This window comes from Argopecten irradians, chromosome 9 (assembly GCF_041381155.1).
Source record: "Argopecten irradians isolate NY chromosome 9, Ai_NY, whole genome shotgun sequence".
Taxonomy (NCBI): Eukaryota; Metazoa; Mollusca; class Bivalvia; order Pectinida; family Pectinidae; genus Argopecten; species Argopecten irradians.
Window position 1 is genome coordinate 33,824,401 of NC_091142.1, and position 16,310 is coordinate 33,840,710.

General features: G+C 35.7%; 1 protein-coding gene across 1 annotated transcript in view; it reads right to left on the reverse strand.

Annotated features, from left to right (window-relative positions):
• LOC138332124 (N-alpha-acetyltransferase 25, NatB auxiliary subunit-like) overlaps nucleotides 1-16,310 on the reverse strand; it is a 30,535-nt gene that overhangs the window by 5,600 nt on the left and 8,625 nt on the right. The window contains 16 exon segments of the mRNA XM_069280090.1: nucleotides 180-332; nucleotides 827-937; nucleotides 3,241-3,332; nucleotides 4,998-5,057; nucleotides 5,820-5,943; nucleotides 7,217-7,420; nucleotides 7,659-7,701; nucleotides 8,699-8,771; nucleotides 9,200-9,252; nucleotides 9,513-9,616; nucleotides 12,563-12,610; nucleotides 13,100-13,199; nucleotides 13,607-13,676; nucleotides 13,998-14,108; nucleotides 14,354-14,379; nucleotides 14,381-14,432. Coding sequence (XP_069136191.1) covers nucleotides 180-332; nucleotides 827-937; nucleotides 3,241-3,332; nucleotides 4,998-5,057; nucleotides 5,820-5,943; nucleotides 7,217-7,420; nucleotides 7,659-7,701; nucleotides 8,699-8,771; nucleotides 9,200-9,252; nucleotides 9,513-9,616; nucleotides 12,563-12,610; nucleotides 13,100-13,199; nucleotides 13,607-13,676; nucleotides 13,998-14,108; nucleotides 14,354-14,379; nucleotides 14,381-14,432 — 1,424 coding nt within the window.

Consider the following 16,310-nt stretch of genomic DNA (forward strand, 5'->3'; position numbering starts at 1 on the left):
GGTTTTAGAGGAAATCATATCTAAGCATTTCACACTAAAATATGACTGCTTTAATCTATTCTTCTACATTACGTTAGTACAGCATTAAATACGAATAAACCGATCACAGTACCAACCTGTTCAATCAATTTTACACTAAGATTTGATTCACACTTTCTATATGGTTGAGTTGTACTGACCTCATTGTCACCACACACACTCTCTGTAAGGTTGAGCTTGCTGAAGTCTATGGTCAGGAACACTGGATCCATGTCCCGGATGGCCTTGTGTAACTCCTTAGCTACCACATCTAGACCCTCCAACATTTGGCTGTAGCTCCCAAATGTACACGGCTAAACAGGCAAACATACAACAAATGACATTTCATCCTGTTACAGCATTCATGGTTGTGATCCTAAATGATCAGTTAATCTCCTAAATAATCAGCAAAGCTAGAATTTGAATTTTAACTTGCTGCTTCATGTCAAATGTCAAAACTTTGAGAAGAGAACATCATGTAGGAAATGGACCTTGAGGAACTTGTTCTTTGATGTATGTGGATCAAACGTTTTCCCAATTTTAAGAAGGTCCTATATTCAATGATTTGAAGGACAGTCGAAGATGGATAAATTAACACAATGGAAAACTATACATAGTTTATATAATAGTTTATATAGTACTCACAAGATACAAGTGAGGAAAGATTTACACCAAAATGTCTATCAGAAGACTAATGGAAGTTATTCCTGTGTGTTTTCATTTTAAAATCAACAATAATAGCAGGGCTGAAATAGCAAACATCCAATACAACCCATCTCTCCTTGTTATACACCGTAAGTATACTTACAGCCTCCAATGGAGTTCCTTTTCTCTTCTTACTCTTTTTGTTCCATTGACTTTTTAATGGTTTAAGGATCCGATGACAAACTCCAACCAGTACGGTGATGTGGGAGAAAGTCTGAAACAGTAAAATATCCTATAGGATATGGGCCAACAAGTACGGTGATGTGGGAGAAAGTCTGAAACAGTAAAATATCCTTATAGGATATGGACCAACAAGTATGGTGATGTGGGAGAAAGTCTGAAACAGTAAAATATCCTTATAGGATATGGACCAACAAGTATGGTGATGTGGGAGAAAGTCTGAAACAGTAAAATATCCTATAGGATATGGACCAACAAGTATGGTGATGTGGGAGAAAGTCTGAAACAGTAAAATATCCTTATAGGATATGGACCAACAAGTACGGTGATGTGGGAGAAAGTCTGAAACAGTAAAATATCCTTATAGGATATGGACCAACAAGTACGGTGATGTGGGAGAAAGTCTGAAACAGTAAAATATCCTATAGGATATGGGCCAACAAGTACGGTGATGTGGGAGAAAGTCTGAAACAGTAAAATATCCTTATAGGATATGGACCAACAAGTATGGTGATGTGGGAGAAAGTCTGAAACAGTAAAATATCCTTATAGGATATGGAACAACAAGTACGGTGATGTGGGAGAAAGTCTGAAACAGTAAAATATCCTATAGGATATGGACCAACAAGTACGGTGATGTGGGAGAAAGTCTGAAACAGTAAAATATCCTTATAGGATATGGACCAACAAGTATGGTGATGTGGGAGAAAGTCTGAAACAGTAAAATATCCTTATAGGATATGGGCCAACAAGTATGGTGATGTGGGAGAAAGTCTGAAACAGTAAAATATCCTTATAGGATATGGGCCAACAAGTATGGTGATGTGGGAGAAAGTCTGAAACAGTAAAATATCCTTATAGGATATGGACCAACAAGTATGGTGATGTGGGAGAAAGTCTGAAACAGTAAAATATCCTTATAGGATATGGACCAACAAGTACGGTGATGTGGGAGAAAGTCTGAAACAGTAAAATATCCTTATAGGATATGGACCAACAAGTACGGTGATGTGGGAGAAAGTCTGAAACAGTAAAATATCCTTATAGGATATGGACCAACAAGTACGGTGATGTGGGAGAAAGTCTGAAACAGTAAAATATCCTTATAGGATATGGACCAACAAGTACGGTGATGTGGGAGAAAGTCTGAAACAGTAAAATATCCTATAGGATATGGACCAACAAGTATGGTGATGTGGGAGAAAGTCTGAAACAGTAAAATATCCTTATAGGATATGGGCCAACAAGTACGGTGATGTGGGAGAAAGTCTGAAACAGTAAAATATCCTATAGGATATGGACCAACAAGTACGGTGATGTGGGAGAAAGTCTGAAACAGTAAAATATCCTTATAGGATATGGGCCAACAAGTATGGTGATGTGGGAGAAAGTCTGAAACAGTAAAATATCCTTATAGGATATGGACCAACAAGTACGGTGATGTGGGAGAAAGTCTGAAACAGTAAAATATCCTTATAGGATATGGACCAACAAGTACGGTGATGTGGGAGAAAGTCTGAAACAGTAAAATATCCTTATAGGATATGGCCAACAAGTACGGTGATGTGGGAGAAAGTCTGAAACAGTAAAATATCCTTATAGGATATGGACCAACAAGTATGGTGATGTGGGAGAAAGTCTGAAACAGTAAAATATCCTATAGGATATGGACCAACAAGTATGGTGATGTGGGAGAAAGTCTGAAACAGTAAAATATCCTATAGGATATGGACCAACAAGTACGGTGATGTGGGAGAAAGTCTGAAACAGTAAAATATCCTATAGGATATGGCCAACAAGTATGGTGATGTGGGAGAAAGTCTGAAACAGTAAAATATCCTTATAGGATATGGCCAACAAGTATGGTGATGTGGGAGAAAGTCTGAAACAGTAAAATATCCTTATAGGATATGGCCAACAAGTATGGTGATGTGGGAGAAAGTCTGAAACAGTAAAATATCCTTATAGGATATGGACCAACAAGTATGGTGATGTGGGAGAAAGTCTGAAACAGTAAAATATCCTTATAGGATATGGGCCAACAAGTATGGTGATGTGGGAGAAAGTCTGAAACAGTAAAATATCCTTATAGGATATGGGCCAACAAGTATGGTGATGTGGGAGAAAGTCTGAAACAGTAAAATATCCTTATAGGATATGGAACAACAAGTATGGTGATGTGGGAGAAAGTCTGAAACAGTAAAATATCCTTATATGATATGGGCCAACAAGTATGGTGATGTGAGAGAAAGTTTGAACACTTGTATTAATACACTTCCTTACCTCGGCTATAAGGACTAAGTTTTCCAGAATACTTGTATTTATACACTTCCTTACCTCGGCTATAAGGACTAAATTTTCCAGAATACTTGTATTAATACGCTTCTCTCCATCCTCTACCACACTACCTTTGTGTTTGGATATTAAACCTGTGTAAAAAAAAATAAAATAAAAAAAAAATAAGAAAAATAAATCTGGAGTCAAGAGAAGCTTGATAATTGTCTGAATCTTTTTCACTTATTCGGTATTTATCTAAAAAGTGTTCTCAGATTTGTATCCAGGGTTAAGATTGACATAATACAGACTCTATTATAATACCCTATTTCACCGCAAATAAGACCCCTTCCGCAAATAAGACCCCCCCCCCCCTATTTTGACACATTTTCAGACTTAGGGTGGATGTCTGCAAATAAGACCCCCCACCTATTTTCTACTGGGTGATGGATTTGAGCAATGCAGTAATCAAAAATATCACCAAAATGACTTTGTATCGGAACTTCTTTTTGTTTGTTTTATCGACATAGAAAAATCACATAGTAAACAACTGTTTGTGTGCTTGTTATTTTTGTCATTTAATTCAAGTTAATTTGCGGGTGATTTAATTCAATTATCAATAACTAAGAATTGTGTACAGTGCTCATATTTAATTGGAGGTTATTTTCAACAAAATACGCCGATATATGTTTCCATGAACACTTCATATCGGCATGGTCAACAGGTTTTAGTGTTCGTATGGCTTGTCATTTTTTTACATGAATCGGCAAAGATATTTGTCATTGATGCAGATCGTTTCTGCAGCTGTGGATTCTAACTCAGTACGATCATTACCTAAAACGATCAGTTGGAGAAACCATGCTTTACTTTTCGGCCAACATGTTTTGTTTACGCAGTCAGTATAATATGATTAGCCGCAAAGTTTCATATTTTACACTGGATACAAAAATACTTGCTACGATGATTTAATGCAGTTAATATTTGGATTAATATCTGAAATACAGTATTATCAAACTATCGTCATATCAATAGTAATACCGATCAAATTCCCAAACACAACCCGGTGTGAAAATGTGAAAGTATGGCTTCAACCCGGCGCCATTTTCCTACACATGTATGTACGTTGTTACAAACAACTGCATCAGTGCATATCGACACGTTGAAGTTTAATCAAAATCATTTGCTCATTTGGCTTAGACAAATGTACGTAAATTCTTCTGTTTATGAACGAATTTGATATGTAAACATTTGCGGTAAATCTAAATAGGCCTGAGTCTGAACGGCGATCGTTCTTCCGATTCACGGCGATTGATTCACGTGTTTACTAGAATCTCAGACGAGATGTAGTTGTGATCGTAAACAATAACCTAATTTGAATATTTTAAAATAACTATACGATTATTAAAAGTTCTGGAATAAAATGACATTGCTGATGATGCTGTTTCTTCGTTTTGATTCATTGGTAAATGTCCGCGTGACTCTTACAAAAATGTGCGTTTTCCTTTCAGACTTACATTACAACTGCCCTAGTATTATTGTTTATATTTTAATTTGTCATAACATTTGATTTAATTTTACTCACACGTCTTCATTATCATTATAAATACTTGAACATCTTGCTATTACCCATCTGTCATACGACTGTTACAACAATGACAGGACATTAAAAAATCCAAGATGGCGACCTCATAGATCGACGTTATCAGACGGGTTGTCCGCAAATAAGACCCCCCACCACTTTTGACCTTTATTTCTTCTCTGGGAGGGGGATCTTATTTGCGGTGAAACACGGTACATGTGTATATCTTACTAAGACTTACCACTAATCAACTCTGGTACAGATGTCCTTAATTTTTCTTCTTTTTCGTTGTCTATTGTATCTGGAATGACAATGGGAGTTACAGTAGCTTCATAGTGAGTACTGTTATCATTTTACTTGTTTAAAACAAAACTGTCCAAATCAAGTTTTTCAGAGCATATCATTTTCCATGTTTATAATATTTGATAGTAAATAAAATATCTTGTTTTTAAAGTTATATGTGCCGTAACTGGGCGAAAATTTTGGCATGTTAATTTTTCTTCATTAATCTATTGAAAACCATAAGGTTTTGTAAATTAAGCCGTGGAAATCCTTCAAATGGCTTCAGATGCCTTATAAACGTTAGTTACAACACAGAAATTATGTACTGTAAAATTGTTGTTATTTATGCCTTTTGTATGTTTAGATGGAAACTTTCCTGCAGAAACCATTTTACAATTACTAACAACACTGTAAAAATGTGAAATGAAATTGTAGACTACAATTTAGCTTCATTGTCTGACCGTAGGTACTCATTTCGCTTCACTATAGATGTACATTATAATGATTTTTGGCAGTACTGCTAAAAATCATTTCTGCTCTTATTTCTACTTGTAAAATTAAAACCAATGCATTGAAAGGACTGTTATTTTCAAAATGTTAGTAACTTTTGGTGATGAATAATACATTAACAGCTTATCTTGATTCGTGTGTATGAAAAATACGGCACATATAACTTTAAGTAAATGATATCTGCTGACATGCAGCCATTAGCAATCTTTAATTACTGTATTTAACAAGTGAGGGAACTGCCACAATAATTACCGTGAATAATTATTCTTACCTAGGCCATTGTCGTGAAGATGGTGTACATACATCACATTACTGATCATGTTGGTGAAAGCTTCACAGTGGCGTTCACTGAGATATGAACACAATCGTGTCCTGAATGGACCATGGACAGGATACTGAAACAACCACACATATTATCATTTTACATTGGTAACAGTTATTGATTATGATCAAAAGTCAGATTACTGACAGTCAGTTAGGATTATTTGAAGTGAATAGTCGGGCACTTGAAGAAAGTAATTTATATTATAGGAATCCTTAAATATCCTCCTGGCTGGCTTTATCCGTGTTGACATTTCCAGGCAGCCTCACTTTCAAAGAGTTAGGCGAATTTAGTTTTAGCACTGTGTTAAACTAACATGGGGCTTTCCCGAAATATCACTGGTCTAACTGGACAACGTAAGCAGAAATTGACTGTCGTTTTGATATGTAAGGACTTTTGGAAGGTCAATGAAAGCATTTAGACTGGTTTTCTGTGCCAGACTACTCATTTAAAAATATTGATATTAAGTGTATTTTCATGTTAGTTTTGACAAGGCTTAATTTTACGAAATTGATGTTAAACACATAGTAGAGCCAGTAGCAATGACGTAAAATCAACTTTACAGACATTTTTTCACTTTAATGATGGAGCGATTTTGTTCATTTATTTCTGATGATTAATTTCTATACAGGAGTGCTGAGACTACTAACCTGATATGGGGCTTAGACTACTAACCTGATATGGAGCTGAGACTACCAACCTGATATGGGGCTGAGACTACTAACCTGATATGGAGCTGAGACTACCAACCTGATATGGGGCTGAGACTACTAACCTGATATGGGGCTGAGACTACTAACCTGATATGGGGCTGAGACTACTAACCTGATATGGGGCTGAGACTACTAACCTGATATGGGGCTGAGACTACTAACCTGATATGGGGCTGAGACTACTAACCTGATATGGGGCTGAGACTACTAACCTGATATGGGGCTGAGACTACTAACCTGATATGGGGTGGAGAACTCTACTAACCTGATATGGGGTGGAGAACTCTACTAACCTGATATGGGGTGGAGAACTCTACTAACCTGATATGGGGTGGAGAACTCTACTAACCTGATATGGGGTGGAGAACTCTACCAAATTGATATGGGGTGGAGAACTCTACTAACCTGATATGGGGTGGAGAACTCTACTAACCTGATATGGGGTGGAGAACTCTACTAACCTGTGATATGGGGTGGAGAACTCTACTAACCTGTTGTGGGGTGGAGAACTCTGCTAACCTGATATATGGGGTGGAAAACTCTGCTTACCTGATATGGAGTGGAGAATTCTACCAAATTGATATGTGATGGAGAACTCTACTAACCTGATATGGGGTGGAGAACTCTACTAACCTGATATGGGGTGGAGAACTCCTTACACGAGTCTGTGTGCTGTGACAGCTGAGACAGTAGATCGGCAAGGACCTTGTTTGGTGGTTTTTTGTCATTTTTTATTCCATTACTAGTGTGACTGTCCGCTTTGACACACTGCTGGCCGACCATGACGCTTGCGGTGAGGATCCGCAATGTCAGCTTTCTCACTTTTAGCCATAATACCTGTAGTACATGATAAACTTAGAGCTACAGTCATGTTAATCTGGCACAAGAGAAACATCATAATGGAACATTAACGGGGAATGAATATTTTATAAATATGAAATGATTGCAAACATGTTTTTGCTATATCAGGGTATGTACATTACAATCATTTTTAAGCAAAGTATTACAAAATTATACTATAACCATAGAAAAAAGATAATTATTGAAATTTTAAAGAAATTGTATAAATACCTACCTCTTCCTTGCGAGAATGAATTTTAGCCTCTTCAAGTCTACACCTAAACAGTTAAACAATGTAGAGAGTTGACAAACCTTGATCAATCAAACACAAAGAACAAACAGCTCAAAGAATTATACACACACAGATAGGTTAATTATGATAAATCAATAGAGGTTATAAATATACAAAGCTTCTAGTAAATAATAAAACACAGTAACTAGCTAATTATCTTCCCTTGAAGATACATGTACTCGGGTACTATATATCTAGATGGAATTCATCAATTTAATTTAACAATCTTCTAGGTCACTGAATTTGAGATTTGCTTAAAGATTACCAAGGCAAAGCTTAAGTTGAGAGTATCAGCATAGTGTATTTTTCCCCAAATTACGAAGAAATCTTTCCTAGATTCAACATAATAAATATTATAATGCTTCTTTAAACAAAGATAAATGTAGTTTTATATACTAAACAATATCCTGTCTTTACTTTGAGTGAGTGATATAAATCCTGATTATCACCCACCTTAAGTGAGATTCCCAGGATTCCATGACAGAGAAATCCTGATTATCATCAACCTTGAGTGAGGTTCCCAGGACTCCATCACAGAGAAATCCTGATTATCACCTACCTGGAGTGAGGTTCCCAGAACTCCATCACAGACAAATCCCAATTATCACTTACCTTAAGTGAGGTTCCCAGGACTCCATCACAGAGAACTCCTGATTATCACCTACCTGGAGTGAGGTTCCCAGAACTCCATCACAGAGAAATCCCAATTATCACCTACCTGGAGTGAGGTTCCCAGAACTCCAGCACAGAGAAATCCCAATTATCACCTACCTTAAGTGAGGTTCCCAGAACTCCATGACAGAGAAATCCTGATTATCACTTACCTTGAGTGAGGTTCCCAGAACTCCATCACAGAGAAATCCCGATTATTACCTACCTTAAGTGAGGTTCCCAGGACTCCATGACAGAGAAATCCCGATTATCACCCACCTTAAGTGAGGTTCCCAGGACTTCATGACAGAGAAATCCTGATTATCACTTACCTTGAGTGAGGTTCCCAGGACTCCATCACAGAGAAATCCCGATTATCACAGAGATCATCATAGCCATTTTTTTCTGGAAATCAAATGACCTTCTATAAACTGGTCTTGAAATCTGTGAGATTCATATCCTCAAGAATGTATGATGGACATCAATATGTTAACTAATATTTGTATCCTTGTATCAATCATTATATGAGCCAACTTCTCCATATCAAACTCTGTTGAGCTTAAATAAACATTAACATTAAAACCAAAAATAAAGGAACAAAGAATAAAAAGTCTGATCTAAAATTGGTTATGAAGAATATTCAGGACATTTCAAAGACTTTTCACACAAAAATTTGAGATATTAAATGCTGAATACATAATCCAATTATTGAAAAAGTTATTCCTACATGGTAGTATTTTGAAATTAATATCCTACCAATGTATAAAATACACTTTATCTAACAAAATGCTAAGTGGCATTGGTACCTTATTGTACAAAGAAACACCATTTACCTTTTTCTGGATCTATTTCCATATATATCACCATCTGTTCCGTGCTTAAATGGCTGAAAATTACATAGAAAACACTTGTTTCATTATCTCTGAAAGATTTTCTTTATCAATAGGCATATTATTTCAAGTAGCTTTTTAGCACAGCGTGTATAATGGTTTTATAATCTGATAAAAATAATACAATATCAAAATCAAGTCTTTATATCAAAGGAACAATATCTCTATAAATTTGAAACAAAAAACAAAACATCTCAACTGAGACAAATCAGATATGAGAAATCAGTTTATAAGGTAATCAGCCCTGGTTACTTACTTGGAAGTTTCTAGTACTAAATCAAGCAGCATACTTTCTGTCATTGCAGATGAGTACTGTAAAGACTTTTGTAAGCGCTCTCGGAATTTCACAAATTCATGTATCTGGAATAGTAGTTAATGAGTTGAAGTAATTGAAACAGATCAAAAACAAAATTGTTAGTGTCACCGATATACAATTGTATGCATATTTCCTTTTTAATAGTCACAAATTCATGATTCTGTTTCAAATTATTGCATGGTATTCCCAATCTTTCAAAAACATAAATTGTCACATCAAGGTTTTTTTCAACTACAAGTTTATATATATTTTATTCTTTCCACCGATTTTTTTAGGATTTCGTCCCAAAAGTAGTTTTTAGTTTCACCCCTGGAGGTTTTACAGAACACTTAAATATGTCAACAATGCCTGACGACATGGAAGAGGGAGAGTAAAATTTTGTCAAGTGTATCCAACAATGGTATAGAAAGAATTAATTAATTTGAACATACCGTAATAATGTTGTATCTAACTCCCAAAGTTGATACCAAAGTGTTTATTACTCACCTTGCTAAATGAACCATACTTTTATTTCCCTATCACTCACCTTGTTAAATGAACCATACTTTTATTTCCCTATCACTCACCTTGTTAAATGAACCATACTTTTATTTCCCCATCACTCACCTTGCTAAATGAACCATACTTTTATTTCCCTATCACTCACCTTGTTAAATGAACCATACTTTTATTTCCCTAACACTCACCTTGTTAAATGAACCATACTTTTATTTCCCCATCACTCACCTTGCTTAATGAACCATACTATTATTTCCCTATGACTTACCTTGTTAAATGAACCATACTTTTATTTCCCTAACACTCACCTTGTTAAATGAACCATACTTTTATTTCCCTAACACTCACCTTGTTAAATGAACCATACTTTTATTTCCCCATCACTCACCTTGCTAATGAACCATACTTACATACATACTAATTATTTCCCTATCACTCACCTTGAACCCTTTAAATGAACCATACTTTTATTTCCCATCACTCACCTTCTAAATGAACCATACTTTTTATTTCCCTATCACTCACCTTGTTAAATGAACCATACTTTTATTTCCCTACACTCACCTTGTTAAATGAACCATACTTTATTTCCCTACACTCACCTTGTTAAATGAACCATACTTTTATTTCCCCATTCACTCACCTTGCTAAAATGAACCATACTTTTATTTCCCCTATTTTACTTACCTTGCTAAATGAACCATACTTTTATTTCCCTATTACTTACCTTGCTAAATGAACCATACTTTATTTCCCTACACTTACCTTTAATGAACCATACTTTATTTCCCTATCACTCACCTTGTTAAATGAACCATACTTTTATTTCCCTATCACTCACCTTGTTAAATGAACCATACTTTTATTTCCCTATCACTCACCTTGCTAAATGAACCATACTTTTATTTCCCTATCACTCACCTTGCTAAATGAACCATACTTTTATTTCCCTACACTCACCTTGTTAAATGAACCATACTTTTATTTCCCTAACACTCACCTTGTTAAATGAACCATACTTTTATTTCCCACACTCACCTTGCTTAATGAACCATACTTTTATTTCCCTATACTCACCTTGCTAAATGAACCATACTTTTAATTCCCAACACTCACCTTACTAAATGAACCATACTTTATTTCCCTAACACTCACCTTGTTAAATGAACCATACTTTTATTTCCCTATCACTCACCTTGTTAAATGAACTATACTATTATTTCCCTATTACCTTCTCTGTAATGAACCATACTTTTATTTCCCTATCACTCACCTTGCTAAATGAACCATACTTTTATTTCCCTATCACTCACCTTGCTAAATGAACCATACTTTTATTTCCCTATCACTCATTACTTACCTTGTAAATGAACCTAACCTATCCTTTTATTTCCCCATCACTCACTGCTAAATGAACATACTTTTATTTCCCTAACACTTACCTTGCTAAATGAACCATACTATTATTTCCCTACGACTTACCTTGCTAAATGAACCATACTTTTATTTCCCATATTGTTTCCCTACGACTTACCTTGTTAAATGAACCATACTTTTATTCCCAACACTCACCTTGTTAAATGAACCATACTTTTATTTCCCTATCACTCACCTTGTTAAATGAACCATAATTTTATTTCCCCATCACTCACCTTGCTAAATGAACCATACTTTTATTTCCCTTCACCTTGTTAAATGAACCATACTTTTATTTCCTTACACTACCTTGCTAAATGAACCATACTTTTATTTCCCATCACTCACCTTGCTAAATGAACCATACTTTTATTTCCCTACACTTACCTTGCTAAATGAACTATACTATTATTTCCCTACCACTTACCTTGCTAAATGAACCATACTTTTATTTCCCCATATTGTTTCCCTACGACTTACCTTGTTAAATGAACCATACTTTTATTTCCCCAACACTCACCTTGTTAAATGAACCATACTTTTATTTCCCTATCACTCACCTTGTTAAATGAACCATACTTTTATTTCCCTATCACTCACCTTGCTAAATGAACCATACTTTTATTTCCCTATCACTCACCTTGCTAAATGAACCATACTTTTATTTCCCTATGACTCACCTTGCTAAATGAACCATACTTTTATTTCCCTATCACTCACCTTGTTAAATGAACCATACTTTTATTTCCCCAACACTCAGTTAAATGATATATACTTTTATTTCCCCAACACTCACCTTGCTAAATGAACCATACTTTTATTTCCCTATCACTCACCTTGCTAAATGAACCATACTTTTATTTCCCTACGACTTACCTTGTTAAATGAACCATACTTTTATTTCCTCATCACTCATCTTGCTAAATGAACCATACTTTTATTTCCCTATTACTTACCTTGCTAAATGAACCATACTTTTATTTCCCTATTACTTACCTTGCTGAATGAACCATACTTTTATTTCCCTATCACTCACCTTGCTAAATGAACCATACTTTTATTTCCCTAACACTCACCTTGCTAAATGAACCATACTTGTAGGAGGCTATCAGGTATTCAGCTGTCTGGAGAAGAGAACATGTACATCATATACAAACTGTAACCAAGGTATCACAACACAATCAGAGTGGCTAAGTGGTGTCGGATATTCTGCAATTAGTCTCACATTCTGTGCCATGGTGGCTAAGTGGTGTCTGATATTCTACAATTAGTCTCACACTCTGTGCCATGGTGGCTTAGTGGTTATTGTGTCTGAAGTCTTCCATGTGACACAATGGCTAAGTGGTTAAGGTATCTGATATTCAAACAGTAACCCTTCACTCTGTGAGAGTATGGCTAAATGGTCAGCATGATCAATATTCTACCCCTGGCTTATAGGTGAGGGCTTGTACAGGCCTAGCTTGTTACTTTATTCTTTTGATTGTTCAATAAAATTGCTTGAAATGAAATTCTACCACTGCCTCCCCACCTCTACCCCATATTAGTATTTTACACTAAAACTTGATTCCTTGAATAGCCATAATTGTTCTGTTTATAGAAAGTAAACCAGTTACCTCTTTATGATTGACTGCAAAAAATCGTAGCATTGTACCATACATAGCACAGGCTGCCACAAAATGTCCTAGGCGCCCAACATGGTTGGCTATCGTATGCCTGAAAGGTAGAAAATCTTGTTATTTACAAACTTTCTATACAGAAATCACATAAAATTCATGCCTGTCTTTCACTGACTGATAAGAATAACAGTCATTAAAATCTTTGTTCTCAGACTTCTAGTGAGTTTTCTTTCAACAACTAATCAAAGAAAACATAATTTTGATTACCTCAAGGGAACGCACAGCAAAATATAATGAAGGACTATTCATTCATTTACTTACCAGGTAATTTTCAATTTTCTAAAACTTATTCCACAAGCTATACCTTAGAAATGGCTAGTAAAAATTAAGACTCATCATATGTAATTATTTGTATGACTAAAATTCCATTACATCAGTCATTTATTGAATTTTTGAAAATATTTATAATCCTCTTGGTATTTCCAGGACATCATGCCGACTTACCCTAATGTATCGTTCATCACATGTTTCACCTCCATGGACTCGTACACTGTGTGGCAGGGCCCGTAAGCCCCTACAGAATTATAAGAGAACAGACTTATATCAAATATTATATCAATATCAAAGCATACATTTATCTCATAGTCCATCGGTTATCCAGTAGTAAAGTTGTTTTTTTTCTCTTTAGAAAAGTCATTTACTAAGATTACTACAAATGCTCAAACTTACTACAGTGTTAACCTGTTCAAAAACAAGTTTGTAGTAAAATATGATCAGGTCAAACTGATACATTTAAAGTAATACATTAAATCTACACTGTTATCTCTTATGTCATTCAGATTTTGATAGTTTACCTACTGTCAAATATTTACAGAGTTTATTTACTATCACTCACCCATTAAACAATACAGACGCATCAGGATCAACTTCATATGGAAGTTGGAGCGACTGTTCTTGATGCCTTTTTCTAATTGAACTATCGCCTGCCAAACCAGAGAGTCATTTTCTGTAAAGAAGAAAATGGAAATGATACAACAAGTACTAGCATATAGCAGCATCAGATGTGATATCAAATAACATATTGTTCTTATCAAAACACACATAAACTTAATAATTTTATCAATGACAAAATCAATCAAATTTTATCTATTAAAAAAGAAAGCCTTGTAATGAAATTGCTGAAGTTTTTCTGTGACAATTTTTTTGTTATTTTTTGAAGCAATATAAAAGATAATGATACAGATGACTTACTTGTTTCTCTCCAAATATCAACACAGCAACAGGAGGTAGTTATCACAGTACTGTAGGTCTGTACTCAGAAGTTCTTTACCTATACAAACAAACAGTAGCTACAGTAGGTCAGTAACTCAGAAGTTCTTTACCTATACAAAACAAACAACACAGCTAACAGGAGGTACAGTACGTAGGTCTGTACTCAGAAGTTCTTTACCTATACAAAACAAACAACACAGCTAACAGGAGGTACAGTACTGTAGGTCTGTACTCAGAAGTTCTTTACCTATACAAAACAAACAACACAGCTAACAGGAGGTACAGTACTGTAGGTCTGTACTCAGAAGTTCTTTACCTATACAAAACAAACAACACAGCTAACAGGAGGTACAGTACTGTAGGTCTGTACTCAGAAGTTCTTTACCTATACAAAACAAACAACACAGCTAACAGGAGGTACAGTACTGTAGGTCTGTACTCAGAAGTTCTTACCTATACAAAACAAACAACACAGCTAACAGGAGGTACAGTACTGTAGGTCTGTACTCAGAAGTTCTTTACCTATACAAAACAAACAAACAGCTAACAGGAGGTACAGTACTGTAGGTCTGTACTCAGAAGTTCTTTACCTATACAAAACAAACAACACAGCTAACAGGAGGTACAGTACTGTAGGTCTGTACTCAGAAGTTCTTTACCTATACAAAACAAACAACACAGCTAACAGGAGGTACAGTACTGTAGGTCTGTACTCAGAAGTTCTTTACCTATACAAAACAAACAACACAGCTAACAGGAGGTACAGTACTGTAGGTCTGTACTCAGAAGTTCTTTACCTATACAAAACAAACAACACAGCTAACAGGGGGTACAGTACTGTAGGTCTGTACTCAGAAGTTCTTTACCTATACAAAACAAACAACACAGCTAACAGGGGGTACAGTACTGTAGGTCTGTACTCAGAAGTTCTTTACCTATACAAAACAAACAACACAGCTAACAGGAGGTACAGTACTGTAGGTCTGTACTCAGAAGTTCTTTACCTATACAAAACAAACAACACAGCTAACAGGAGGTACAGTACTGTAGGTCTGAACTCAGAAGTTCTTTACCTATACAAAACAAACAACACAGCTAACAGGGGGTACAGTACTGTAGGTCTGTACTCAGAGTGAAAATAAATGGGCTGGTATTTAAAGAGGTTCTTACATGACTAGCTATGGAATCATCATATTGTAATTAAGTTCAAATATATAACTTGAAATACAAGGGCCCATCCATTTTTGAAAACATAAAACTTTCTTTCTGGTTTCTATCTTTAAGAAGAAAAAATCTTGCAATATCGCAGATTAATTATGAGGTTATCAAAGTATTTGTGATATCCTAATTATGTGATAATATTTACATGTGACTGTCTAGTTCTACTAACCATAACTGAGGCCGTGGTGGTAGCGCTGTACGATACTATTTACATGTGACTGTCTAGTTCTACTAACCATAACTGAGGCCGTGGTGGTAGTGCTGTATGATACTATTTACATGTGACTGTCTAGTTCTACTAACCATAACTGAGGCCGTGGTGGTAGCGCTGTATGATACTATTTACATGTGACTGTCTAGTTCTACTAACCATAACTGAGGCCGTGGTGGTAGCGCTGTATGATACTATTTACATGTGACTGTCTAGTTCTACTAACCATAACTGAGGCCGTGGTGGTAGCGCTGTATGATACTATTTAATGTGACTGTTAGTTCTACTAACCATAACTGAGCGTGGGGTAGGCTGTAGATACTATTTACATGTGACTGTCTAGTTCTACTAACCATAACTGAGGCCGTGGTGGTAGCGCTGTACGATACTATTTACATGTGACTGTCTAGTTCTACTACTAACCATAACTGAGGCCGTGGTGGTAGCGCTGTACGATACTATTTACATGTGACTGTCTAGTTCTACTAACCATAACTGAGGCCG